The sequence below is a fragment of the Lissotriton vulgaris genome, chromosome 1_1 (genome assembly GCF_964263255.1).
Source record: "Lissotriton vulgaris chromosome 1_1, aLisVul1.2, whole genome shotgun sequence".
Classification (NCBI taxonomy): Eukaryota; Metazoa; Chordata; class Amphibia; order Caudata; family Salamandridae; genus Lissotriton; species Lissotriton vulgaris.
Genome location: NC_141685.1, coordinates 454053753 through 454081241, shown reverse-complemented (window position 1 = coordinate 454081241; position 27489 = coordinate 454053753). Strand labels below are relative to the sequence as shown.

At 42.3% G+C, this 27489-nt stretch overlaps 1 protein-coding gene across 1 annotated transcript in view; it reads right to left on the bottom strand.

Moving 5' to 3' along the window:
* Nucleotides 1-26871, bottom strand: part of UBE2U (ubiquitin conjugating enzyme E2 U) — a 198554-nt gene extending 171683 nt beyond the window's left edge. The window contains 2 exon segments of the mRNA XM_086925322.1: nt 9493-9574; nt 26767-26871. Coding sequence (XP_086781448.1) covers nt 9493-9574; nt 26767-26832 — 148 coding nt within the window. The 5' untranslated portion in view covers nt 26833-26871.
* Nucleotides 26872-27489: the final 618 nt, after the last annotated feature.

Here is a 27489-nt window from a genome sequence, read left to right as displayed (position 1 = left end):
AAAGGGAGCAGGAGCAGTGGCAGCAGGAAAGTGATGATGATATCTTTAAGCTGCCACAGTGGCTTGCAGACGGCCAGGGCCATGTGGAGCGAACGGACGGAAGGATGAGGGAGTCCGTGGCGGCAGACAATGAAGCTCTGAGCCCGCAGCGCGCGGCGCCCTCACAGCCACAGTGCACGCGCTGCAGCTTCCGTACGCCAGCCACCCAGCGGCATCCGTGCTGCTCCCTCCGAGGTTCTAGGCTGAGGCGTACTCAGCAGTCCCCTCACCTCCACGGCATGTTTGAACGGAGCAGCCCCAAGGCTCGGTTCAGGCTGGTGGATGGTGTGCCCGCCGCGGGGGTTTGCCGCCCTGCCCCCATCCGCAGCCTGTGATTAGCACGAGAATCAAACAGAGCTGCGGCATCAGCCAACACCGACATTTACATGTTTTTAGCAAAACGTCTTACGAGGCAGACACTTTGCAGCGTCAGGAGACGCTCACAATTTACATTACAGCGAAAATGGGCAAATGCTGTTATCCTGTGCACTGCTCACAGATAACCTACCCTCCATTTTTGACCCTGCATTTTGGCTACTGTTACGGAATAGAATTCCTCATGCATTAACCCCATAACTACTGCCCCCCCCCTAGACCCCCCTCCCCACTGTGACCACCCATCTGTAATTTTCACGGACTGTCCCTGAATTAACCCAGTCCGCTGTCCGTGATGAAGATCTCGACAGACGGCATTTGCCTGTCATTTTAGGCCTTTGTGCTGAAAGACCTATGTTATAAATGCCTCGGCTGCCCGAGGCATTTGTGGTCTCGTGTGCTGTGATCCGAAGGGAGGGGCAGTTACATAAACAAGAAACAAGCTTTCTCGCCAGGGTGCCAGGAGCCTGAAAAGAAATGTAGATCAATGCATTTGGTTTGTCACTCACAACCCCACACACACACAACCCCCCCCCACACACACAACCCCCCCACACACACCCACACAACTACACTTACACACAGCCCACTCACACATTTCCCACTCACACACTGCCCCCTCACACACTGCCCCCTCACACACTGCCCCCTCACGCACTGCCCCCTCACACACTGCCCCCTCACACACTGCCCCCTCACGCACTGCCCCCTCACACACCGCCCCCCACACACAACCCTCCACTAACAAACACAACCAAACACACAAAAAAACACAACCCCACACACACACAACCCCCACACACAACCACACACACACACAGACACATAACCACACACACACACAAGGATAGCAAAACATAGCATAACATAGCATAGCAAAACAAAACATAGCATAGCATAACAAAACATAGCATAGCATAACAAAACATAGTATAGCATAACAAAACACATACACTCCAAATACCACTCAGTGACACATAATTACGCGCAACCATTCAACAACAACTGGTTTAAATATGTTCTCTCAATGTTTCAAGCTTTATTACAAATGTCACAAAAAGATGTTAATATTTCACTTCTGTTCTTGGATTTTCATCACAATAAAATACACTGAACATAATCTTCACAAAAGTTATTTACAAAAGTTTAATCTATTTCCATTATAAATTAAAATCACTTTTATTTAAGTATTAATTATTTAAAACAATTAAAAGCCATTATAATTTGTAATATCAATACATCTAAGTCACGTAAATACAAACATGTTGCATTACAAATACTATAGGTGTCACATTTGCGAAAGTTATAACTATTGGCATTGTAAATGACAAAGCGAATAATTTAGCTATTTTCAAAACCAACACATAAATAAAAAAAATTGTCATTTACAAGACCAATAGCTCAAACTTTCCTACTGCGAGACCTATTGGCAACGCCAGTGCTTGTTCTTAATAGAGCTAATCATACCAATGTAAGGTGTCAGAGCGCTTTACATCACTTACACATTATGTAGGCAATAAATCATATATGTGTGTAAATTAATGGATAGGAAATGTTACATATGACAGTGAGGGCTACAAGGTGAAGGTGCCACATGTTATCCTTCTGAGTAGGCATTGTAAGTTACGAGTGCTTAGTCTTTAAAAACCAAGCACATATTTCCTAAGATTTAATGCAATGCTGTGCAGTAATCAAATTTGCTGCACTAAATTGCATGAAAGGAAGAGAGCATAACAGCACCATCGAATAATAATAACAACATTTCTAAAGCGCAATAGCTACCTCCAGCAGAGATATCCCGGCGCTTAGCTAGCCAACAAGGCGAGGGTAGCTACCAAGCTTCAAGCATTGGTTAAAAAGCCAAGTCTTCAAAGTCTTTCTGAACTCGCGTTCAGACTAGAAAAGGCGCATGTTGGTAGGCAGGGAATTCCACAGTCTGGTCTATCACCACTGTGAAGGATCTACCCCCTATGCGTGACTTTGCATAGCGAGGTTCACAAAGCAGATATTGAGAGGATGACCTCAATGTCCATTTTTGTTGGAAGAGGCATAATCGATACTCGAGGTAACTAGGACTATTGCCATGCAATGCCCGGAAGGCCATAGTCAGGGCCCTCAACTTTATCCTTTCCGTTACCCGAAGCCAGTACAGCTTTCTTATATGCGGAGAGATGTGGTGTAGATATGATACTCGTCTAATTAATCTCACAGCCGCATTTTGTACCATCTGCAATCTTTTAATCAGATAGGCAGGTAGGCCTAGGTAAAGACCATTTGTATAGTCCAGTCGGGATGTTACTGTGACATGAACAATGACTCTGCAACAGTCCTCTGGCAGTAGATGCAGAAATTTCCTCAGGCCTCTCAGATTACTGAAGTATGAGGCTGCTATATGACTTGCTTGGGCTTTAAATGAAAGATCTGTTTCCCATTTTACGTCCAAGTTTTTTGCCGTTGTTGCTGGGATAGGTGGCAGGCCCATTCCGCCAAAGTCCAGCTGATGGAGGAGATGCTTAAACAAAGAACAAGACCTCTGTCTTTTCCGCATTGAGCTTATTGCTATTCCTCCACCCAGAGATGTCCTGCAAGCATCCCTAGAATCTAATAAAAAGATCCACCGAATGATCCTTAATTTAGGATTTGCGTCAGAAAGTAAATACGAAAACATTTTGCACCAGGTTTGCATTTCTTTTGAGTCACAAACCCAGCGCAAAGTAAACCTGCCCCACAAACTCAAGATTCAAAATGTAACAGTGGCTGGATTTGGCTATATTGATAAGAATGTATTACTAACAAAAGGAACCCTTTTCAGCAACCTTAGAATAACAAAACGTTTAAAGAAAAACAATAAGGTTCTAAACCTAAGCAGTGCAGCTTGCAGGCGGCTCTTTGATGCTGGTTCATTGCTCTCTATGCTCTCTATATTAAAAGAATTGTAAATTATGAATTGCAAGTAAAACAAGCATTAAAATGCAATAGGTCTCGCCTTTTATTAATTTAAAGCCATTTGCTTTGGTATACAATACCATTTGCAAAGCAAATGGCTTTAACTTAATCAAAGGCGAGACCTATTGCATTTTCAATGCTGGTTAGGTTATCTCACGCTCTTCCATTTAGCTTTTCTTAATCTGTCAGAAAGGCCAATGCACTCTCTGCCAAAATCTGACTTCAAGCGCGGCTCTCGGGCCCCGGCGATTAATACTCGTGCTCGGGGAGAGTGTGTGCAGCGGGAGCGAGAGACGGAAGAGGATGTCAATGAGGATGACGTTGTAGAGCAAGATGGTTACCGCGGCAGCGGGTGCCCCCTGCGTGAAGCAGCTGTAGGCGGCTGCCAGGTTCCCAGCGAGGCTCAGGATGCAGACAATCTTATAGACAGCCGGTAGGAGGCGGTACTGGAATTTGGCACCGGCAATGCACAGCTTAGGGGACACCAGTCCAGTGTCATTGTCTGCAACGTTGCTCGCCCAGTGAGAAATGTTTGGGGCGCTGCTCCCCGTGAACCACCAAGACTCTGTCGAAAGAGTCACCATGCTCTTCATGCTTCCAGCAACAAAGCGAACAGCAGTTCTAAGGAAAAGAGGAATTTGGTGTCTGCAGGGTTTTACCGGGGAGGGGGGTTAACCGGCGGAGCCAGAGTCTTTTGACAAGCACGAAATGTCACCGGACATTTCCCAACAGAGGCTAAATAAGCTGCTTCCTTGAAGCATAGCAAGCTGACATAAAAGTGTGAACATTTGAGTCATCATAGGATGCACACATTGAGGAAATATTCAGATTGTTTTGGCAATCTTAGGCAGAACTAAATTAAGAACAAGCGAAAGCGTGAGGCAAACTGAGCTGAGGGGAGGAGCGATGAGAAGACAAGATGTCGCACGACCTGAGAAAGAAGTAGTGCGTCCGTCTCACGCCGCGAGTAAAGCATCCTGTCCATCCGTGTGCACATCTGGAATCCGTATTGATTCCAAAAGGCCCTCGCATTGCGAGAGCAGCGCATGCGCGCTGCGAACTCCAGGCGAGATCTAAAAAGTATCTGTGTGACAAAAGCAGTACACTGCTGAGCTATGTACATATAATACAGCTGTGTGATATACAGGTTACACGTAGTAATTTGCAGCAGAAACATTAACCCTCTATGTTATTTTATGATTATCCAAAACCATGACTAGACAAAACACTGATCTCTCCATCACTTGTATTAACCACTAAAATTATCCTGCTGTTATTATTCCCTGAAAAATGCTGGGCATTGAAAGATCTATGCAAGGTATTCCAAAACCCTGCCCCGGCACCTGGATGAGCACAGCTTCCCCTCAGCATATCCCCCCAACTCTGCTGCTTCTAAGGCCCAGCACAAAAAACACATAGACCAGATTCAGGCAGGAGACTCACTATTTTAAAGCCAAATATAGCTTTACTTCAGAGTGTCAGACGTAAAACTGCATGTTGCATTATAAGCCAATGGGGAAAATACCATTACCCTGATATTTTTTCAAAATCTCCCACTTCCAAGTTTGAAAATGTTGGCATGTATGCCTGCACACAATGAGCGAGGTTACAAAGAGTTGCCACCTGGCTTTTTTTCACTGGCATCACCACTATTTTAGCAAGTATTTCTCCCCTTATCATGAGATGCCTAAATCGTTAATTACAACAAAAAAGCGAATATGTCTCGTTACAACGTGAGTCATCACATCGCGTGCCATTAGAACGCGGTTGCAACAACGACCTCTTTGTTAACACACAATCTTGATACTAGGCAAGTCATTACATCGACTGCAGTAGATGGCACACTGACATTAGAAATGTATAATTTACTTTTCCAACGCCAGCCTACGTAACAGTAGGGAAGGTGTTGGAATAGTAAACTATACTATTTCTAATGTTAGTACGCCATCTACTGCAAGTCGATGTAATGACTTGCCTAGTACCAGGATTGTGTGGTAACAAAGAGGTCGTTGTTACAACCGCGTTGTCATGGCATCGCGATGTAATGCCAGCGTTGTAGTGGCTGTTTCCCCAAAAAAGCACTTTCAAATGTGTTCTAGTGCTGCCTAAACGAGAACTGATTGATAATTAAAGTAAATAAAGAGAGAGGGCCATGTTAAAAATTAAAAAATATGTTTTTATTTAAAGTTCTATTTTAGTATGATGTGTGGGCTTTGCAGAAATTTTAAATATGAACAAATGACGGGTGTTTATCTTTGGGAAAGGTGGGAATCCTACGGCTGCTGTGCAGGCGCTTTACATTACTAGGCCTCAAGATGGTAAAAGGAGGCATAGAGATTCACCGGCTGAGCTCACAACCCCGACTAAAGAACCTTGGGAGAAAGATGTTGTAAATAGGATGGTCATAGATGACAGGATACTTCTAGTTGATTACATGTAGATTTATTGTAGGACACAGCTGAGTACACAACCTCGCCAGCTGACCAGACCATCAACTGACACTGGTAGAACACACTAGTCAGGTTAGAACACACACAGGTATACAGGAAGGCTGAGAAGGTGAAAACACTAAGGAAGGACTAAAGACTACAGTCAGCCATATTACAAAAGAATCAATGTACAACACATCTCCCTCCTTACAGAAAAGAAATGAAACAAACATAAAAATAAAGCTTGATGCATGGGAGACAACAACAATAATAATAACAACAGAAAGGAGGTCTAAGACGACTTGAACTAATTTCTTACTTCATGAAGGCAAAAGAGCATATTGGGGCAAAGAGTGTAAAAGTGAAGTGTGAGGTGAGACACAACACTTAAAACAACTAATAGGCATCACCACTACCTACTCCCCTTAGACTGACAAAACAGGAAAAAGATAGTGCACTCCCTCCAAACTGTCTTTGACCAGCAAAACAGGAAGAGACAGTCCACTCTCTCAAAATCTGTTTCCGTCCAGCAACACTTTACGCTCTGAGTTGAAGATAGAGAGTTCAACAAACGCCTTCATGCTTTATAGATACCACATTCTTACATAAACTTAGAAGATACCAAACGTAGGTACTCCTGAAAATTACTAAGAGCAGTATCACAAGCGATGTAAAGAAAATCATTTTCCTTCTTGAAGCTTTCACTCCAAAAGATGGATTCGTCCATCCTTGCTGTAAATCTTGGAACCTTTGTCCCAAGTACGGGCTTACTGACTTTGCGTCCGTTGTGGACTTCATGTCCAAACTGACCTAGGACCACAGTTCCCGTTGTGGTCTTTCTGTCCAGACACTCACTTGGAACTTTTGTCCCCGTTGTGGACTTACCGTCCAGAGTCACACGTGGATCCTCTGTCCCCATTGTGAACTCACCGTCCCGAGTCTCACCTGGAACCTCTGTCCCCGTTGTGGACTTACCATCCAGAGTCTCACGTGGGACCGCTGTCCCCGTAATGAACCTATCACCGAGACTCTCACCTGGGACCACTGTCCCCATTATGGATTTACCGTCCAGAGACTCACATGGGACCAGGACCTTCGTCCCCGTTGTGAACTTACTATCCAGAGTCTCACTTGGGACCTCTGTCCCCGATGTGGACCTTCCGTCGAGACTCTCACCTGGGACCTTTGTCCCGGTTGTGAACAATTAGTCCAACTTGCAAACTTGACTCCAGGTATACAGGAAGACTGAGAAGGTGAAAACACTAAGGAAGGACTAAAGACTACAGTCAGCCATATTACAAGAAGAATCAATGTACAACAAAAGACTTGATAGAATGGGCGTGGCGGAAGAGGCATACCGAGGACCAGAAAAGATGAAAAAACGCAAGATGCCTTGCTGGCTTGGAACGCAATGGCGCAGGCACGGCTGGAGCAACTTAGTCATGAGCATACCACCCCTGACCAATTGTGCGGGGGAGGGTTGACGCTGGGATTCAGAAAGACTGCCTGTTTCCTTGAACCTAGGAGATAAACACGCATTGACGATTTACGATAATTTGGTTCAGTACAGTACACAGAACTACACCCGAAGAGTGCTCTACATCTAAATGGAAGCTATAAGGCGGGTTGGTTATACCAGAACTGTTGTCTGGTAACTATTACCATTGACTGGCCCAAAATATGTCATGGTAATTCTTTATGTGTTCTACTTCAGATGTTGCTTTGTGCAGTACTACTGTCGATTGAACTAAAGAACTGATAAACTTTGCAAGTATTGGACCCTGTTATCCTGCATTCAGCTCATCTTAGTGTGCAGCACCAACATAATGTGACAAAGATACTTGCCTGTTTGTAATTTGATTATGTTAATAAAAAACTATTATTACAAAAAAAAGATGGCAAACCTTGTGAGGTACCACATACCTGGACACACTGCCTGCTGCACTACTCTGGTGAACCTCAGTCCTCTTCTGCACCCATGACACAGGAACAAAGACGACCTTGAAGAAGTTGATGGACATGGAAAGAAATGCATTTGCACCAGCCTCTTTAAGGTTGCGAGGGTGCCTCTATCCCTTACTCCCACGCCCTTTGCCAATTGGAAAAGCTAATTGTGTGTGGGAGCGGAAACAAAGGAAGGAATGAGAGTGTATCTAGCACAGGAAATGATCGTAAGAGCAAGGTTGCTTACTCTGAGGCTGCGACGCGCTTTTACAATGCGGCACCACAACTTCAAAGAAAAGCAATCTAGCTCAGTACTGCAGCACAGGCTGCTGTTGCTGCCCCGCTAGGACCGCCGGTGCTGTACAAGGGACTGAGCTAGATTTCTCCATTTTGGTGCCGTCTCACAGTCTGAAGAAAATGCAGCTGTTCCAAAACACTAGCCTGAGGTGACACAGCTGTAGAACTCATTTTTAATAGCTTTCTATTTACATTTGCTGTTTGACGTATTTAAAGACAAAGGTTAAAAATACCGGTTTATGGTGATTTTGCATGTTTTTATATAGGAATAGTAGTGAAGCTGATAGAAACCGGCTATGTTTCAACCCTAGCTGTATGGATGATTTGCAGTGAATGGGAGACTGCATGCTTTTGTACTTGCTGCAGGCAATGTTTATGGTAATACCAGGGAAATAAACAGTAAAAAACTAGCCCGCATGACAATAAAACAGGCCCACAGACCAGCCCATCTGGCAATGCCTGATTGCTATGGCAGCCAGTCCGACTCCAGTAGCGGTTGGCAGAGAATGAGGGTTGAGATGTGAGTGTGAGGGGGTGTCGGTAGGGAGCCGCGGGTGTGGGGGGGACAAAATAAACATTGAAAAAATACCACTTACATCTTTGGCCGGCTGCGTCTCTGCTCTCCTTCTCCGGAGAGTACCGGGCACACAGGCTCCCCTAACCAATCAGAAAGATGCAATGCAGCACTGTTATTGGTCTGAGCACCGTAGATCGGCGCTCAGATAGGGACTAGAGGCCTGGACATGTTCCCCACCAGGCTGTGTGAAGCAGCCTCGTGGGTAATATGCAAAGTGTGCATGACTGTTTGGCTGGGCCAAAATGGCCGGCCAAGCAGTCATCCATTTTGGAGTGTGCAAACCAATCCCCTCCCCGTGCTTCCAGCCCTGCCCTGACCCAGCCCCAAAACTGTGTAACATAAAATGATAATACCTACTTTATTACCATTTTATTTGTCCTGCTCAAATAGTAGTGGGGTGACGCTCCTCCACCTAGCGGAGGAGCCAACCCTGTCCGACCCTGAGTGCCCAGATTAGCAGATTCACAAGCACTGCACAAGCCCCCGCCCACCGGCCAGCGGGGGCTTGTGCTAGAACTGTTGTTACCCAGCTTCTTCTCATGAGACACTGGAATAGGATTTTTTTAAAAAATAGTTTTTCAGCCATTCTGCAAATTCTGCAAATTCTGGCTTAGGGTATGCTTTTCCTTCAGTACAGGCGAAGGTATTTTTCCCCTCACTACCCAGTATTGGTACTTGGTTTCCACCGCAAAGAACACACTACGTCTGCCAGAGCCAGTAGTCATTTCAGAGAACATCCGTATTATATTTTTTGTGCTCTGCACCGTTAGGTCAGACCTAAATAATAATATTCATCTATTATGGAAACGCACAGGTCATTTTCATTATAAAGGACCATTTCTCCCAATCCCGAACGCAAGAATGTCCTGTTCTTTTAGTACACACCTTCCCAGAGTGAATCCTTAAGACCCTGCACCTTGGCAATCCATTCCAGGAAATTGTCATTTACAGGCGTTGCAGAAATGCCCTGAAATGAAAAGATAATAATGCAGGTGTGATGAGATTACAGGTCTACTAGAAAGGTATAGAAAACATTATAGGCTAACCTTCTAAAATATTTTCATGCAGTTTAGCAGCTCCTAAATTACTGATACAGCACCAATATATGCAATATGTCACACTGAAAGGTTTATTTAATGAACTTTTATTATTGGGGAGGCAATAGAGAAACATTTCATATGCATCCTCAATTTGACTGCAAGTGAGGTGGTCATGCAGGTTGGAATGGTGAGGATGACGACTATCGATTGATGAAGAGGAATATGATGGTAAATTATTGTTGCTGCCCCTAACCTGATCAGGAGCTCCTTCATCTTTGTGAATGAGACCTGTGCTTGTGTCACTTTCAATCTACTGGGCTAACATTATTGAGAGACCACATCGAACAGGGTAGAGAGACCATACACATCCTTGTTGTTTTATAATGGTATTTTTGCTAGTCCTTTCAACCCCATCTTTGGCAGCTCACGAGGAGACAATATAGTTGCATAGCAAAGCATCACCAGTGAATTTCAGTGTTTTTTAGGATTTGGATTGTAATTCCCATAAAAAGAAGTTTTTATGGGGAACTCTAAAAGTCGCACCATAGACCCTATTTCAAGATGGGGTGCAGATGGCGATAGTGTCAAATGGATGGCCGTATCCTCTGCCAGCTGCAAAATTCTACCATGCAGGGATAGGATGGTGGCAGTCATTGTCTGATTCCAGCATAGTCAGAAGGTGAGGCTGGGCAGAGGTGGAATGGGAGTGCAGTTTCAGCTCCCGGCAGACACTGGGATTTTACCTGAAGCATGCAAGGCGGTGTCAGGGTTAAAGACACTGATCTTTTGATCCCCAGGTATTCCCTTGAGATGCATGTGCACCTAGAGAGTGGTCTTTTTAATCCCCATGTATTCCCTGGAGATACCTGTGCACCCTGAGAGTGATCTTTTTGATCCCCTGGTATTACCTTGAGATACCTATGCACCCTGAGAGTGATCTTTTTGATCCCCAGGTATTCCCTGGAGATACCTGTGCACCCTGAGAGTGATCTTTTTGATCCCCAAGTATTCCCTTGAGATACCTGTGCACCCAGAGAGGAATCTTTTTGATCCTCAGATATTCCCTTGAGATACCTGGGCACAGAGAGTGATCTTTGTGATCCCCAGGTATTCCCTTGAGATACCTGTGCACCCAGAGTGATCTTTTGGATCTCCAGATATTCCCTTGAGATACCTGTGCACCCAGGGTGATCTTTCTGATCCCCAGGTATTCCCTTGAGATGCCTGTGCATCCAGAGAGTGATCTTTTGAATCCCCAGATATTCCCTTGAGATACATGTGCACCCAGGGTGATCTTTCTGATCCCCAGGTATTCCCTTGAGATGCCTGTGCACCCAGAGAGTGATCTTTTGAATCCCCAGATATTCCCTTGAGATACCTGTGCACCCAGGGTGATCTTTCTGATCCCCAGGTATCCCCTTGAGATACCCGTGCACCCAGAGAGTGATCTTTTCGATCCCCTGGTATTCCCTTGAGATACCTATGCACCCTGAGAGTGATCTTTTTGATCCCCAAGTATTCCCTTGAGATACCTGTGCACCCAGAGAGGAATCTTTTTGATCCTCAGATATTCCCTTGAGATACCTGGGCACAGAGAGTGATCTTTGTGATCCCCAGGTATTCCCTTGAGATACCTGTGCACCCAGAGTGATCTTTCGGATCCCCAGATATTCCCTTGAGAGACATGTGCACCCAGGGTGATCTTTCTGATCCCCAGGTATTCCCTTGAGATGCCTGTGCACCCAGAGAGTGATCATTTTGATCCCCAGGTATTCCCTTGAGATACATGTGCACCCAGAGAGTGATCTTTTGGATCCCCAGGTATTCTCTCGAGATACCTGTGCACCCAGAGAGTGATCTTTTGGATCCCCAGGTATTCCCTTGAGATACCTGTTCACCCAGAGAGTGATCTTTTTGATCCCCTGGTATTCCCTTGAGATACCTGTGCACCCAGAGTAATCTTTTGGATCCCCAGGAATTCCCTTGGGATACCTGTGCACCCAGAGAGTGATTTTTTTGATCCCCAGGTATTCCCTCGAGATACCTGTGCACACAGAGAGAAATCTTTTTGATCCCCAGGTATTCCCTTGAGATGCCTGTGCACCCAGAGAGTGATTTTTTGATCCCCATGTATTCCCTTGAGATACCTGTGCACCCAGAGAGTGATCTTTTGGATCCCCAGGTATTCCCTTGAGATACCTGTGCACACGGAGATTGATCTTTTTGATCCCCAGGTATTCCTTTGAGATACCTGTGCACCCAGAGTGATCTTGTTGATACCCAGCCCTGAGGAACCCTGATGATTTCCAACAGTTTTCCAAGCATGCAGAGAAGAGTTGGGGAATACTGAGATTTAGATTTAGTTATTCTTGTTTCTTTGCACGATTAATCAAAATCATTGAAAATCATTTGTTAAGAGAAAAACAAAATATAAATATGATAAAATGCATCACAACAGCAGTCACCAGCTAATTCAGATAAAAAGAACACATCAATATGATATAGCATAGTACTCAGAATCTTTTGGCAAGAAAAAAGAAAGTCAGTGCTTGCGTTTACCTGATGCAAATATAAAAACTTCAATAGAATATAGCCTAAAAATAAAAGGCACACAATAAAAAAAAGACAATAGCATAGAAAGAATTGCAGCCGGTCCAGATCTTATTAAAGTGCAAATGCTATTGGCGTCAAACTCTGCCCATGGTAGCAGTTTCAGTGCAAACAAAAACATTTGCGGCCTTATAAGGAGAGGTAAGGAATTGCGCCAGGATCATGTTACATACCATCATCTCACCTCACATGCAATTAAAGTGCAAATGCTATTCCCCTCGACGTCTACAACTACAAACCACTAAATGGGATTCCGGGATTGGATGGATCATGCACATACAAAGGCCGTGGCACAAAATAGCAACAACAACAAAAAAAGTCAAAGTTATATTAAACCCAAACATTTCGCCTCAAAAACAATTAAAGGGCAAGTACTATTTCCATCACATCAAGGTCTGATTTCCGATGCCAGGTCTAAACTGGGGTGGCATGGTGAGCAAAAAAATGATGGATTTAACCCAGATCTCTTTACTAGGGGTGCATGTTTTGATTTGTTCTGCATACCGTCCATCAATTGTGTGTCTTTTGCTTTCTCGCCCTGAGTGCGCCGGGAATGGCCAGACGTGGGTCCCAGGCTCACTGTACCCCTGGATTCAAGCTATCCAGGCTGATGAGGGTTGAAACCCCGAAACCAGTCCTAGGATGCTTGTTTCCTGTACAGGGAGAACCTGACAGGTCTAAACTGGCGTGGCATGGTGAGCAAAAGAATGATGGATTTAACCCAGATCTCTTGGCTCGGGGTGGATGTTTTGATATGTTCTGCAATTGTGTGTCTTTTGTTTTCTGGCCCTATGGCAAAATAAGGCAGAGAACGTGACCAAAGATTAAAACAGGGCAGGATTAGCGGTGGATACAAATCCACAATTGGATAATCCTGTGCTTTAGTATGAATGGCTTGTAGATCACTATGAGCTGACAATAGCCTGGCTTGTTTCAGCAGTATTTTTGATAGCTTTTTCTGTGCTAAGGCAGTTTGGATAAGCTCTCTGGCTGCAAGTCGGTCGATCGAAGCCTGGTAGAAATTGTGCAATTCTGAGTTTTTTTCATATTGAGCAATGTCCCACAGAAGCTGCTTGATGGAACTTGGCTCAGCTGGTGCTAGCTTAGTACAAAGAGAAAGAAAACGTGCATTAAGCACTTCATATTAGCATTCCATTTCAAACTTATGGCGAGTTTGGGCCTGAACCATACAGGTAAGTGGTGGAATGAAAGTATGTAGCATTGGCAGTGCACAAGATCTAACCAACTTTAAAAAAAAACGTTTTTATTTTTGTTGAGCAGTATGTAACTAACACAGAATAAAATGTACCAGTCAACACAAATCAAATTTACAAATACATGACATATAGCAGCTAAATTCATTGAATCAATCACACAAGAAAAGTCCCTAGAGCAGAAGATATTATCAAATCACATAGAAAATAAAATAAATATTTCCATATTCTCAGTTCGGTCTACAGTGGCCATGCAATTAAGGTAAAACCCCCCAAAGAATCTTACCAGATTCAGCAAAGTGCAAGGTCTTCGAATGGAACGGTCAGACAATATCTGCCTAATCCATCCATTTCTAAGCCGACTGGGGAAAATGTCTGGTACACAGTGTGTCAGAACGACTCAGACGTTCTTCTACAATATAAATAAAGTGCAAAACAGTGCCCAAAGCCTCTTAGGATAAAAGCCCTGCTGGAATGTTTACCCTCGCATTACACCTATATCAGATATCTAAATTAAAAGGAGCTGTGGTTTTGGACTTAATATTTTGCCCACACCGCTTAAAATCTCGAAATGCACCCACCCATCTAGCAAAAGCTTCTTCAAATACTTTGGTTCTCAACATTTTGGCCTGCCAGTGATCCAACAATGGAATCTGTCGTTCACCAATTTTGCAGTATTAAACTGTGGGCCACTGTGATGCCAATGAACACCAAATGTTGCACATTTTTGTTGACATTTCTGATAATAGAGAAGAACAGCAAAATAGTGCTAGTGTGATTTCAGGTATTATTAGGAATTGGGCGAAATCAGTTAGTTCCTGAAATACTTTCCCACAAAAATCATTGCGAGCTGGACAAGTATAAAAGACATAAGAACAATCCACCACACCAATAATTGGCAGCGAAAACAGTGGTTGGGGATTATATTTATTATCATCATCACAAAAAACTTTATTTCGGTTAACATAACCTCAAAAAGTACAATCATAAAACATAACAATACATTTAAAATTGTGACAATAAAAAATGGAAGAGAATGCAGATCATATTGATTTGTCGTAGAAAAGTACAAATAGCTAGGATTTGTTTGTGGCAGTCTATGGAACTTCATACTCGGGAAGTGCAAATGTACTAAATAAATAAATAAATAAGTTACCTAAAAACATTTATTTTACAAAAATGCTAAAAAAGAGGATGACCTTTACTCTAATATTCCTCAAACGTTGAGCCCAGGAATTAAAAATATCCTACCACGCTCTATATTTTTATGGTTTCAGTGCAACCTAATATAAGATAACAGACTCATATAGTATAATTGATGTCCTGCTCCAGTTGAAGTGAATCACATACAAGATGGGAGAGGGCCCAATGTCTCTTCACTCACGCTTTCAGATATTTTCGGCGTGTGTGCCATATAGAGTGTAGGAACCCTGCTACTGAATACCCTATCGGAATGCTACTATCATACTTCAGCATCCTGAGAGCCTCAGAGCAACATCTCGTGCCTAGGTTCTTACAGATCTGGACCAACCATCGTTTCCTTGCTTTTTGGTACGCAGGACAGATGAATAAAACATGCAGAATAGTCTCCTCAATACAGAGGACAATTTGCGGTTTGTACATCCCCCCATTTATAAGTAAACCATCGTAGTGGGATGGTCCCGTATCTGAACTGGAGATATAGCTTCTTGGCCGCTGCTGGTTTGATTTAATCTAGAATTGGTTCAAAACTATACCTATCTTTAATTTCAAGGAAAACTGAGGTTAGTCTGCCAATTCAGGAGCAGCTATGCAGTTGGGATGATTTGAACTCATCAAAGTATGCTTTCATTACTTTCCTAGGGAGGATGGGACTGAAGATATCTGGATGGTCCCACAGCTCGCCCAATCCAAGTCGAACCAGCCACTGTTTGATGTAAGCAAACCACTGGAGTCTCGCAGCCCCTCTCGTGCATTATTTCCCCTCTCAAGCGCATTATTTCCTCTCTATACGATGAAAGTTCTGGTGTAGCCCAGAGTCTATGCTAGTTGAGTAGGGGTTTCAAGGCTATTGTATCCGTGATTGCTATAAGACCTAGATCAAGGCGTAAGGGAATACGTGGGGTTCTCTTTGGGAGATTCTCTAACTGTCTCAGGAAGCTGTTCTCTACCTGGGTGAGATTCATGTGGTTTACATGCCCCCAGAGCTCCGCACCATATAGTGCCCCGCCCCTTGCTTGTACTTTATAGATTTCAATGGCCGGGCTCAATCATTTCTGATTAGATTTGCAGAAGACCTTCATGATGCCACCTGAGGCTTGTGTTAATTTGAGAGCTGATTTTTTTAACTTGGGCCCCCCAATCCATTGATTCTGATATTGTTACCCCCTAGATAATCAAAAGAGGTGACTCTTTCTAGGGGTTTCCCGGTTAGTATGGGGTTAGATCTAGTACTTTTAGGGCAGTTAAACACCATAAATTTGGTTTTCTGCAGATTTATTTCCAAACCCCTTTGTCTGCAGAAAAGTTAAAATTTATCAAGAACCCTCTGAATCCCCATAGGGGATTTAAACACCAGCAGTGTGTCATCCGCAAACATCTTTGCAGATATTGGGCGGGAGGCTAGTTTAAGGGCATCGAGATCTTTTGCTGTTGCCAAGTATTCTATTAGGCCATTGATAAAAAGACTAAACATGGTGTGGGCTAACACGCAGCCTTGGCGTACTTCGCGCTTGATTGGAATTGGTGCAGTAAGGTTCCCATCCTTACCGTACCTGATTTGCGCAAAGTTTTCCTCGTGTAGTAGCTTAAAAAGATACATTGTTTGTGAAGGGGCCCCCATTTCATAAAGGACTGACCAGAGTTTGTCCCTAGGGACCAAATCGAAGGCTGACCGGAGGTCGACGAATATTAAGTAGAGGCTGCCACCCTCCAGGGACACGGTCTTCCAGTGTAACAGTCTAAAAAAAATACTACACGGGCGAAAATCTTTTGTGAAATGTCAATCAGGATAATTGGTCTATAATTACTTGGTAAAAGTGGTGACCCTTTTTTATAAATCGGAATTATTTCGGCTCCAGCCCAGCTACGTGGTATCTTCATACCCCGTATTATCGTGTTAAAGAGAACCCAAAAATATGGCGCCCAAACAGAGGGTTCATTGCGAAAAAGGTCCCCTGGGATTTTGTCTAAACCCGGGGCTTTCCCGGGTTCAATTTTTGCTAGAGCTCCCTTAATTTCTTTTAAAGTTATAACTGCATTGCATTGGACATCAGTGTCTGCTTTAGTATCCCTTGGGGCAGCAAAGGGATCAACCCCCAACGGGTTGTCATCATCTGGGCCATTGACCACTGTGTCATCTATAGAATAGAGGGATAGGAAGTGCTCCCTTCAAACTTCCTCACCCAAATTAGGGTCTACCGGCTTTCTCGGCCCAGAGCTATCCAGATTAACTACTCTCCAGAATGACCTCATGTTCCTTGCTCCCAAAGCATGTTTCAGATCCTCCCACCTTTCGGTTTCCCATGTTTTCTTTGCTTCTACAGTTGCCTTTTTATATATCGTCCTTGCTAATTTAATTGACGGACGATCATTGGCCTTGATGGATAGTACCAGAGCTTTTTAAGTTTTACGGCATTGGTCATTATACCACAGATGGGGAGGTTTTTTCCTTGTTCTATTTATTTTTTTCGGATAGAAGAAATCTAATGTGACCTCTTCTAGCTAAGCGTGGTTCTCATTACCTTCTCCAAATCAACGCCACCCCCCAATTGGTTTTTTGAGAGGGAGGCCATTTGGAGCACTGGGACCAAGGCTTCGTAGAGTGCACTCAATCTGTCTTGAGATTGACTAAAGTCTGTCTATCTTGCCCGACGCCCGACGCCTGCAGTTGGATATGGACAACCTAGGATCTATAGAATTTTCCTTTATATTGTCACCCCTGAAATCTAAGACCCTCTCCCAGGATTTAGACTCAATTAAATGTGTAGTCAAGTAGGGAACCCCGATCATTTTGATAAAAGGTATAACTGTTGAAGGTTTCGGAAGTCGTTCTCCCATGACAGGCTCTAAGGGAGTGTTTAAGCATGAGACAGTTCATGTGGATCACCAAGGGAGACCATTTTTTGACTGGTGGACAGCTAGTCTCAGGGATTATCCAATAGTTGTCCTCTTCAAATAACCCTTCCTTGTATAAACCCGCCAGTGGTTCAAACTGGCAATTGAAATCCCCACCCAGGATCAGCATATGCTGATCAATAATAGTGCCTAGGAAGTTGGATAATTCCTCCAGCGTTTGTGACTCTTTAGCCTAAGCTGTGGGTCTTGAATATACGTTGATGAGGGCTACAGAGGTCCTTAGGGGGAAATATAGTAAAACACATAAAATGTCTTTTGACCCAGTATTTATCTGGGTCTGCTCGGCTCGACATCCTGCCAGTGATCCAACAATGGAATCTGTCGTTCACCAATTTTGCAATAATAAACTGTGGGCCACTGTGATGCCAATGAACACCAAATGCTGCACATTTTTGTTGATATTTCTGATAATAGAGAAGAACAGCAAAATAGTGGTAGTGTGATTTCAGGTATTATTAGGAATTGGGCGAAATCAGTTAGTTCCTGAAATACCTTCCCACAAAAATCATGGCGAGCTGGACAAGTAAAAAAGACATGAGAACAATCCACCACCCCATTAATTGGCAGCGAAAACAGTGGTTGGGGATTATATTTATTATCTTATGCAGTATGTTGGGGGTATAGTATACCAACCACCTAGATAGAAAGGCCATCCTTTGAAATGTTGCGGAACCCCAGGATTAATGGCAACCCCCCCCCCCCGAGATATAATACCATTTCCCCTTAGTTATCTAGCAGCCAGTTGTTTTGTAAATTTTGTTTAGTATATCAACTATCAAAGGAGAGTCTGATTCTTTGAAAGATTTGGGGACAGCCCTTCCCTTCCTAAAAGGATTAAACAAACTAACTAAAAAGAGAAGCAGTTCCTTGGCAAAAAATTTTAACATTTCAGTGGGGATATGTTGCTACTGCAGGCTTGGCCGTAAGGTTTATTTTTAAGTACACAAGCTACCTCTGCAGCCTGCATTTCCTCCAGGACTGACTCTCTTTATTCCCTAACAACTAGCGGTAATGCAAGGGTATTGAAAAACTGCTGTAATCTGGATCTTGGAACAATCTAAGTTTTTTCATACACAGTTCGATAGTGATCTCACTGCTTACTTCAACTGTAAGGCAAGTATCTGGGTTCTCAATCATACCTATTGCCTGCTTAATCTTTCTAAGTTTTGTCAACCATGCAATCAATTTGACAATAATTTCGTTTCCTCATAAGTTTTTTGTTGGAACTCTCTAAGACTATTAATCTCCTCAATTAGAAAGAAATCTCACAGCTCCTGCATGGCTCTGGCTAGCTGTTCTTTTCTCATCTGCATATTCCCGTATTGTATTGTACTCTCTGTTGCTAAAGGTCTGATAAGCTACAACATTGCCACGAAAGGCAGTCTTGAAGGACTCCCACACTAGTGAGTCGACGGCTGTACCTCGGTTGATCTATAAAAAAAACTCATTAATAAAAGTTCTAGTATTTTCTAACCACATCAGGTTAGAAAGTAAAGAGTCTTTGATGGGCGCTGAATTGAAATTGGAGCAATACTGTAGAATAGTCTGAGAACGCATTGGTACGGATATTAGCTCCTCTCCACTTAATTGACGTGAGGCTTAGATACATTTTTGCGAGAAGCAAGTATATTGAATATTTTGTGAATGTTCTGTACGCCATGGCTCAGTAAGTGAAAAATGGTCTTTTAATGCTACATGGGCTTTTAGTGTACAAGGCTTAAGTTGATTTTTTGCCCCTTGGAGGGATTTAATCTTAAATCTTGAATGAAGTTGAAATCGCCCCCACAGATCATTGGCTTCTCAGCTGTCATTGACAGATTGTGTAATTGTACTAATAGCTCCGTGTCGTCTCTGATAGGGCCATTATAATTCACCAAGTTTAAAGGAGTTGCCCATGACTGACACCTTGACCCACAACTATCGCCCTTTAGGGTCTCTGATTACATCCCATACTTGCCAAACAATAGTGTTTGCCAATAAAATTGCTAATCTACTCAGGTCAACCCCTGCTGATGCAATAGATTAATGTGAATATCTTCTAGGAATGAAGGACTTAGAAAAAGTATCCTTAAAGTGAGTTTCCTGAAGAAAAATAACTTCTGGCTACAACCAGTTCATCATAGCGTGATGTTTATGCAATATTTAGCATCTCATTGGCATTTCATGAGACAATCCTAACCTCTTGCATCATGGGGTTTGCCAGGACTTAGTCTTAATAGCCGCCTCCATCACTTTGTCTGACTATTACTTATCTATAACAAATTGAATGAACTTTACAGAAAGAAATCTTAGTTACGTCACTACTCATTTTCTGTGCTTCTGATCCATCTCCCAGCGGCCCCTGCCAACAACCATGAAGGGGAGGTGTACCCACCATCCTCACGGTCACCCCCTAACTCTCTTCTTGGGTGCTGAAGGATTATCCACTATTTGTAAAGCCTCAAAAGATTTGTGTTGAGGCAGTAAAAGCTACTGAGACATATAAATCCCAACCATGGTTGGCATTTGTGTCCACTCAGGATCGGTCCCCTATTCATTTGATAGTATATCAAACCCTGACTACATCTATGTCTTCATTAAGACTAGTCCTTGAACAATCCCTGCAGGAAACGATGAGCATGCATGTTCTGACATGGCTAGAGAAAAAAATAGATGTGGGAACCACTTCAATTATCTTGCCTAAGCAGGCCTCTAGTTCAATTGATGCGAGCATATCATGTCAATCTTAATCCCTACCATCTTGGCAGAAATCAGGGATAGTAAGGCAATTCAGGTTCAAGAAACAGCGGCACAACATCAAAAATTAAACCAAATAGACAAGCTTATGTAGTAGATGCAGGAGCGAATACAAGAGGTTGAGCAAAGGGTATCTGAACTGGAGGATCACTCTCTTGCTTGGGACAAGGATATCAGCATCAATCAAAAAAGGTTGTGGGACTCTCAGAACAAAAATGATGAAATGGAAAGCTTTGCAAAATGATCAAATTTGAGGTTTATGGATATCCCAAAAGAAGCTGGAAATATGGGGAGTCATGAGAGTACTCTCCAGTTTATGGAAACTATGATTAAAATATTACATTCTAGAGAATGCTCCTGCAGATCTTACCCTCATGATGGCGCACCAGGTCCCCGCTCAGCGTCTTACTAATTTAAAATATCCCCGCACAATTATTGTGAACTTTGCGGACTACTGCATTAAGGAAAGTGTCCTTACCAAGGCAATTCAGAAGAAATCTTTCTTGATGAAACCTAGATTTGGGTCTTTTCAGGCATATCCACTGCAGCGGCCCACCGGCAGAGAGACTTTCTAGGGTTAATTCAACAATTTAAAGCAGCTGGCGCTCAGGCTTCAATGGTGCAGCAATCAAAACTAAAAGTTTTGTTCAAGGGCCAATTCCATCTATGTGTCAACCTAGAAGAGGCGCAAAATGTACTTCAGAAAGTCCAGAGTGAAAGTCATGTGGGTGGTTTGTAATTATACATGAGCCTTTCCTTCTCCCGTCCTGACATTGTAAGGATAGGTTAGCAAGCTGCTGGTCTATTTATTAGCACTAAGGCACGTTTCTTTCATGCTCTATTCTAGAAGTGTCATCAAGCTAAACTTAGAAGCAGTCCAGAGGGAAAAGTATTAGAGTGGTTTATAAACTTGAAAGGAGGTTCTTCCTTCCCCTCCTCCTGCCTCTTTAACACGTTATCCACATTATATCTGGGGAACAGCATACTCTTTATGTAATTCGTTAAAAGTAAGAGGGCCAGAATGCTGCCCAGATTCAGGCCCCTGTTTGTGTAGATTATCGCCGATGTGGACCACTTACTCGATACTCTCACTTTCTCCCACGCATTAGAGTAAAGGCTCATGATATCTATCAGTCAAGAAATGCAAAGGAATGCGCCAAGTTCTGTTAGAATAGATAAAAGCTGCTACAATTTTCACTAAGGCACTCTTTCTCCTTAATTTGGGTGATATGTGTTAGATTTGGGGGCCTGGTCGTATTTTGTAGAAGTTGTTCGTAAAAGTTATATCTGTTGCCCCCCTGAGATAGCCGGAATTGTTGAACCATCCGAAAGATTGCGTAGCTCACGGACTGTGATCTTTAGTACAGTCATGTGAGTTACTATATTCAAAGGATTTTCACTTATTTTCTTTTTTGTGTTAGGATTTTTGGTAAGGAGGCCGTCTAATACATGTCCACAGAGCCTTATTCTTACTTAAGTATTTTGTATTCACTGAATTATGGTTTAGTCCTTCCTGGGTGTAAGAAATGTACGAAATATAGGTATCTATGACGGGACAACCCCGATATAATATTTTTGCACTAGGCATAGTTCGCACTTTAGTTTACAGGGAAGTAAACTGCGATTATCCATCTTTGCACAAAGGCGTAGTTTTTTTTTATTTAGTAGGCAGGGAACTGGAAGGTGGTTCATACAATTAGTATTCAAAACCATATTGGCTATTGCTATTTTGTACTGTATTGCTATTTTGTACTCTGCTGTTGAATCATATTAAAGGTTGAATACATTATATGATCTGTTTTTATCTGCTGCAGCATATCAGTTTGCACTAGGCACAGTTTTCACTTTAGCTCGTAGTGAACGGAATATTTATGATGTTAAGCTAATGAGTCCTTGCTGATTTGCACTTAGAACTTTCTTCATTTCCATGTCATTCAATGAGTGAGGGAGTTGGCTGGAGCATATTCAGGTACAGTAACAGGGCACCCAAGAAGATCCAACCAACCTAAACAAAAGAGCCATATGTGAGAGAAGTTATCAGTTTGCATTTGATATCTTTGCAAATTGTGGAAAGGTCTGGGCACTGAAAGGCAAAGATGAGAGCATTTGCGCAGTTACCAATGCTTCAATTTGTGCAGATGGAAGACCTCAGTCATTTATCCATGCTCCAAGATATTTGATGTTCGAAGTTCTTTCAACTTTCTGACCATTGATGACCCTTGTCAAGCACTTGATCTTCCTTTTTCTGAAAACTAGAATCTTAGCTTTTGCTAAATTAATGCTAAACTTATTGACTTTGCAATAATCTGCAGGCTAGTCAGCGATCTTTGTAATCCAATTCCTGTTTGGCCCAAAAAGATAGTATAATCGACGTATTGCAATAGGTGAAGTCTTCTGCCTACAATTTAGTGAGGGAAAGCTTCAGCTAAGCTTAGGTGGTCATTGAAGTTGGTACTGGTTTAAAAGTAAGAGGTCTCTAGTTGCGAAAAGGACGATTCCCCTCCTCCTGCCTCTTTAACACGTTGTCCACATTATATCTGGGGAACAGCATACTCTTTATGTAATGTGTTAAAAGTAAGAGGGCCAGAATGCTGTCCAGATTCTGGCCCCTGTTTGTGTAGATTATCAAGGATGTGGACCATTTACTAGATACTCTCACTTTCTCCCACGCATTAGAGTAAAGGCTCATGATATCAGTCAAGAAATGCAAAGGAATGCGCCAAGTTGATTGTTTGACCCAAAGCTACCTCCAACCACTTTGTCGACTGGTTTGGCAAAATAAATAAATGCACTAAAAAGGGGAGCTGCACGCTTTTTAATCGACTGGTTGATCAGTGCCGTTACACATACCATATTGACCTCCACCCCATTGCCCTAGTGAAAGCCTGTTGTGTGGCTGCGATAATTTTGTTGTGATTTACCCATTCCTCAAGATCTTTGTTCAGGATTTTCGCAAAGCAATATCCCTCACATCTAATAGGGCAATGAGACGGACATTTTCTTGCTTCTTAAGTGAATCCTTTTTATGATTTTGAACTAGGAGGGAACCCTGCCAACTCTCTAGTACCGGATTCCCAGGTTAGATAATGATTAAATAGAGGGATCCACGAACTTGCCCATTCTGATTTTGCAGTCTTAAAAATGGTAGCTGGCAGACCATTTGGGCCAGGGGTGCCAGCCCAGGTATTAGGAACCATATCCTCTGTAAATGCTCGGCAGGGAGCACGAGCTCCAGTTGTATCTTGGTTAATCGTTGGCACAGGCAGTGGAATGAGAGAGTCAACATACAGTGAGGAAATATATGCTAACCATCCAGATGCTAGAATTAACATTCCAGCATCTGGATGGTTAGCATATATTTTCGTTTTTGCTGGCCCTTTGTCATATTGTGAACCCTGAGCCAAAATGTTTTAGAACCCTTTAATTGTATTGCTTGGAAAATGGCATTTCATTGCACATCTTGCAGCTGCTATTTTTATTCATACATGGGACGCGTACGATTTTAAGTTCCTCTTTCAGGGCTAAGTTTGCTATATACTTACACACTGCCCTTATACATCTGTTAAGTATCATTTTACCAGTAAGAAATCTTGATTTTGTTTGAAGGACAAGGAGGATTAGAGCAATGTGCCTGAGGACCTGACAGGGGAGGGGAAGGATCTTTAATAGACTATTAATAAATTCAGACCTTCCTTCAATTAATTGTTGCAATCCTATTCTCGGGGACTGTAAGTATTCTTGCATTTGCTCAATCATACCATCATTTGAGTCTACAACACACAATGTTCACTCTGATTGATATCCAGCATGATTTATTTGTGCAAGGTGGCGGTTTTCAGAGGAAAAGAGCAGGACAATATAGCATGATCAATTATGATGATATGGTCAATTTTAAAATGTATGACGCAGGGAAAATGCTGAATCGTTATCCACAAATCTTCAAAGGTTGCCAATCTTTGGTGCAACATGTGATTTTAAGCTGCGCCTTGGTCGCATGTGCTCCTGCCACTCAGTGATCGCAAACCTAGGGTGTTCAGGGCAGTTGTTAGTGTAATGCAGAGCTTTGAGCTTCTAGTTGGAAGAGTTACATTTAATGGTCGAATTTTCCATAACTTATCTTCAATATCAAGCCATTTTTGATCATTCATTGTCACTAACAGGTTAGCATTGAAGTCACCCACTAGCAGCCATGCAGAGTTTAAGTTGGGGGTCAAAGTGGTTTCAATATGTCAATTAAATACTCAGTTGTCTCCCTTTTCTTATCCGGATTGGATTTTATTGATATGTTTGCGAGGAACACGGAACTGAGGGGGAGGTTTTGCTAAGTCGATACAGTAAGTTTTAATATGATAATCACCCGGCCAAGATAGTGGTGATGACCCAGTTAATTATGTACATGTATTGAGAAGCCACCTGAAGGACGACCACCCTTAGCCGACCTTAGTGCTGGAGATTGATACTCAATATAATCGAACCAGGGATTTGAGTTCACTTGCCAGGTCTCTTTGTAAGCAGACTATATTAAAGGTACGTTGGTGTTGTACATAGTCAGATGAGGAATGAAGCTGTTATAACCTCTGATGGTCCATGAGCAGATATTTAGCATTTTGAGATGCTGGCTTGAATTTGGGCTAGGGCTGAATACTGAGATTCCACAGGTTTTGCTGGTGAAGGTGAGGCTGAAGTTTATACACCTACCTTAGTTCTGCAAGGTGGACCTCCAGGTTTTCTAACTGGAGCAAGGAGATTCGCATGGTAGTGCGCGCACCATCAAGGGTAATCAGCAGGAAAAAAAAGACAGGCTAAGATTTAATTTAGCAATGGTGTCGACTACATAATCCATGCTTAGAAAAAGATCAAGCTGATGAATATTCATCCTTAGCCCATAGTCTCGGACACATTATCAAGAAGATCTTAGCAATACGTTTTTATGATCTGATAGGTGCTAAAGGAAAGCTTACAAATTGCCTGAAGCAGATTTTCAGTCACATTTAAGTAAAGCATGCCTTATTTGGTGGACCAAAAATGATAGTTATCATATGGTTTAACCAGCTCAGGTTATAAACCTGGAGCATTTTATTTTAATTTATATTGATGGGTCCAGCTTTATTTGATCCTCTGGCATTAGAACACATTTATTACCAATTATTACACCTTTATTTTTCTGCATCGTGGGTTATGGAGCAGCTCAAAAGGTCATGACCTGTGCCAGCTTGGCCATTTTCTTTATTATCTCAGTTTTAATGCATTTTTTCATACTTAAAAAAATATAATTAAAGGAGGCACTACAACGTTAAGCTGGTTTCACTTATTTTAAGTCTTACACGTGTGCTCAGTAAATACGGGAGATACGAGTCTGACAAAATGATGTCCGTTGCACTTTAGATAAAAAGTCAACTATTGAAGTTTCAAGTAAGCTCATTGTCTCAGTCTTCAACACAAGTTAACCTACATGATCAAATGTATTCTAAAATGAAAGGGTTAACCTTTAACATATTAACCACAGTAGGAAGTTGGCATTGTATAACTCTAGCATATCATATTTTAATTATAGTGCTGGAAAAATAAAGTAGCAAGAATATCGACGGCCACAAGATCATGAAGATAAATATACAGGAAAACATAGATTTACTATTCTGAACTCCATATACATATGTACTTTAACCAGCATGAAAGGTATGTAAATGTGGAATACAGTAAAGACAATCTATATTTTACTATATGTACTCTCGTTCACTATATTGTGTTAGTCAATATAATGATACAATTTTTTTAGCACATTAAGGGGCATATTATCAAGGACCGGTGCTAAAATTATCACCGTTTTATCGGCAGGAAACTGCCGTTAAAACGGCGATAATGGGATTGATAATACGCCCTTGTTTATTTCCATAGAAGCCCATGTTCTGATGTTAACATGGGCTTCCATGGGAATTAACAAGGGCACATTATCAAGCCCATTATCGCCGTTTTATCGGCAGTTTCCTGCCGATAAAACAGCGATAATTTTAACACAGGTCCTTGATAATATGCCCCTAAATTCCTAAACATTATTCTGACATATCCACTAAGAGTATGAAATAATACTGGATAACTGATGCGTTCCAAATATTGCACATGACTTATTACTGTATAATCTGGCTGCTTTCTGGATGCTACCTTCGCCTTGCCTATTTTAACACCCTGACCTCGACATGGGCTATAGTAGGCTGTTTGGATCAATGAGTTGGTCTTGGCGCCAAGGTAGCCCTCGGGGTGAATGTTGCGCTATATGAGTATTAAACCAAACGTAATCCATACTTTTGCAAAGAATGGGCTCTTGTTCTCAAATGGGAAGATTAGAATTCTACGGTAAGGACATTACAATTTTTCTCTGCCTTAGGCTTTTGAAAAACTAAAATAGTCAGTGGTAAATTAACAAAATAAGTGACCATGATACTTACATAAATGTTGGATTCTTGGAGTTCGGTGTATTCTCTTTCCAGAAGCAAGTATGCTCTGGAGTGCATAGCTGATAGGGCCTTGCCAATGCTTCAAAAGGAAAACCTTAGAGAACAAATAAGAGAGCAATATTTTGTTGTGATTTGTCATAAATACAAGACCGAGTAAATTAATGAATTTCCTCTTACGGTACACTTCGCATCAACAACATTTGATACATTCTTTCTTACTTTGTTCCAGCATTGGCCACAGATACTCAGGAATCACACACTCGGGCAATTCAAAATATCAGTTATTTTTGTTCATGCAGTCTCCTCAAGAAGCCAAAATGTCCTACAACACACATTAAAACCTTTGTTTTTTTCATATTCTCCTGTTGAATATTGTATAACGCATAGAAGATGTGCTGTGTGTTAAATTACCTCAAAATAAGAAAGACGACGATGAATACTCAGTGATCCAGTAACCACAATCTTTCATTATGCTTTATTTAAAAAAAGAAATGATTACACTTTTTGTGAGTACTTATAAAGTGATGGCTAGGGCAGAAAGGGCATCAGAGTATTGTAAACAGCAACAGAATACATAGCCATCGTGTGAGGGTAGAGGCATGCCAGTACCTTTACAATAATCAACAACGACAATAAATGCCTACAAATAGAGACAGCATCACAGTGGGGTGAGGATGCTAAGGCGGGGATACAATGCAGCACGATAGGAAGATT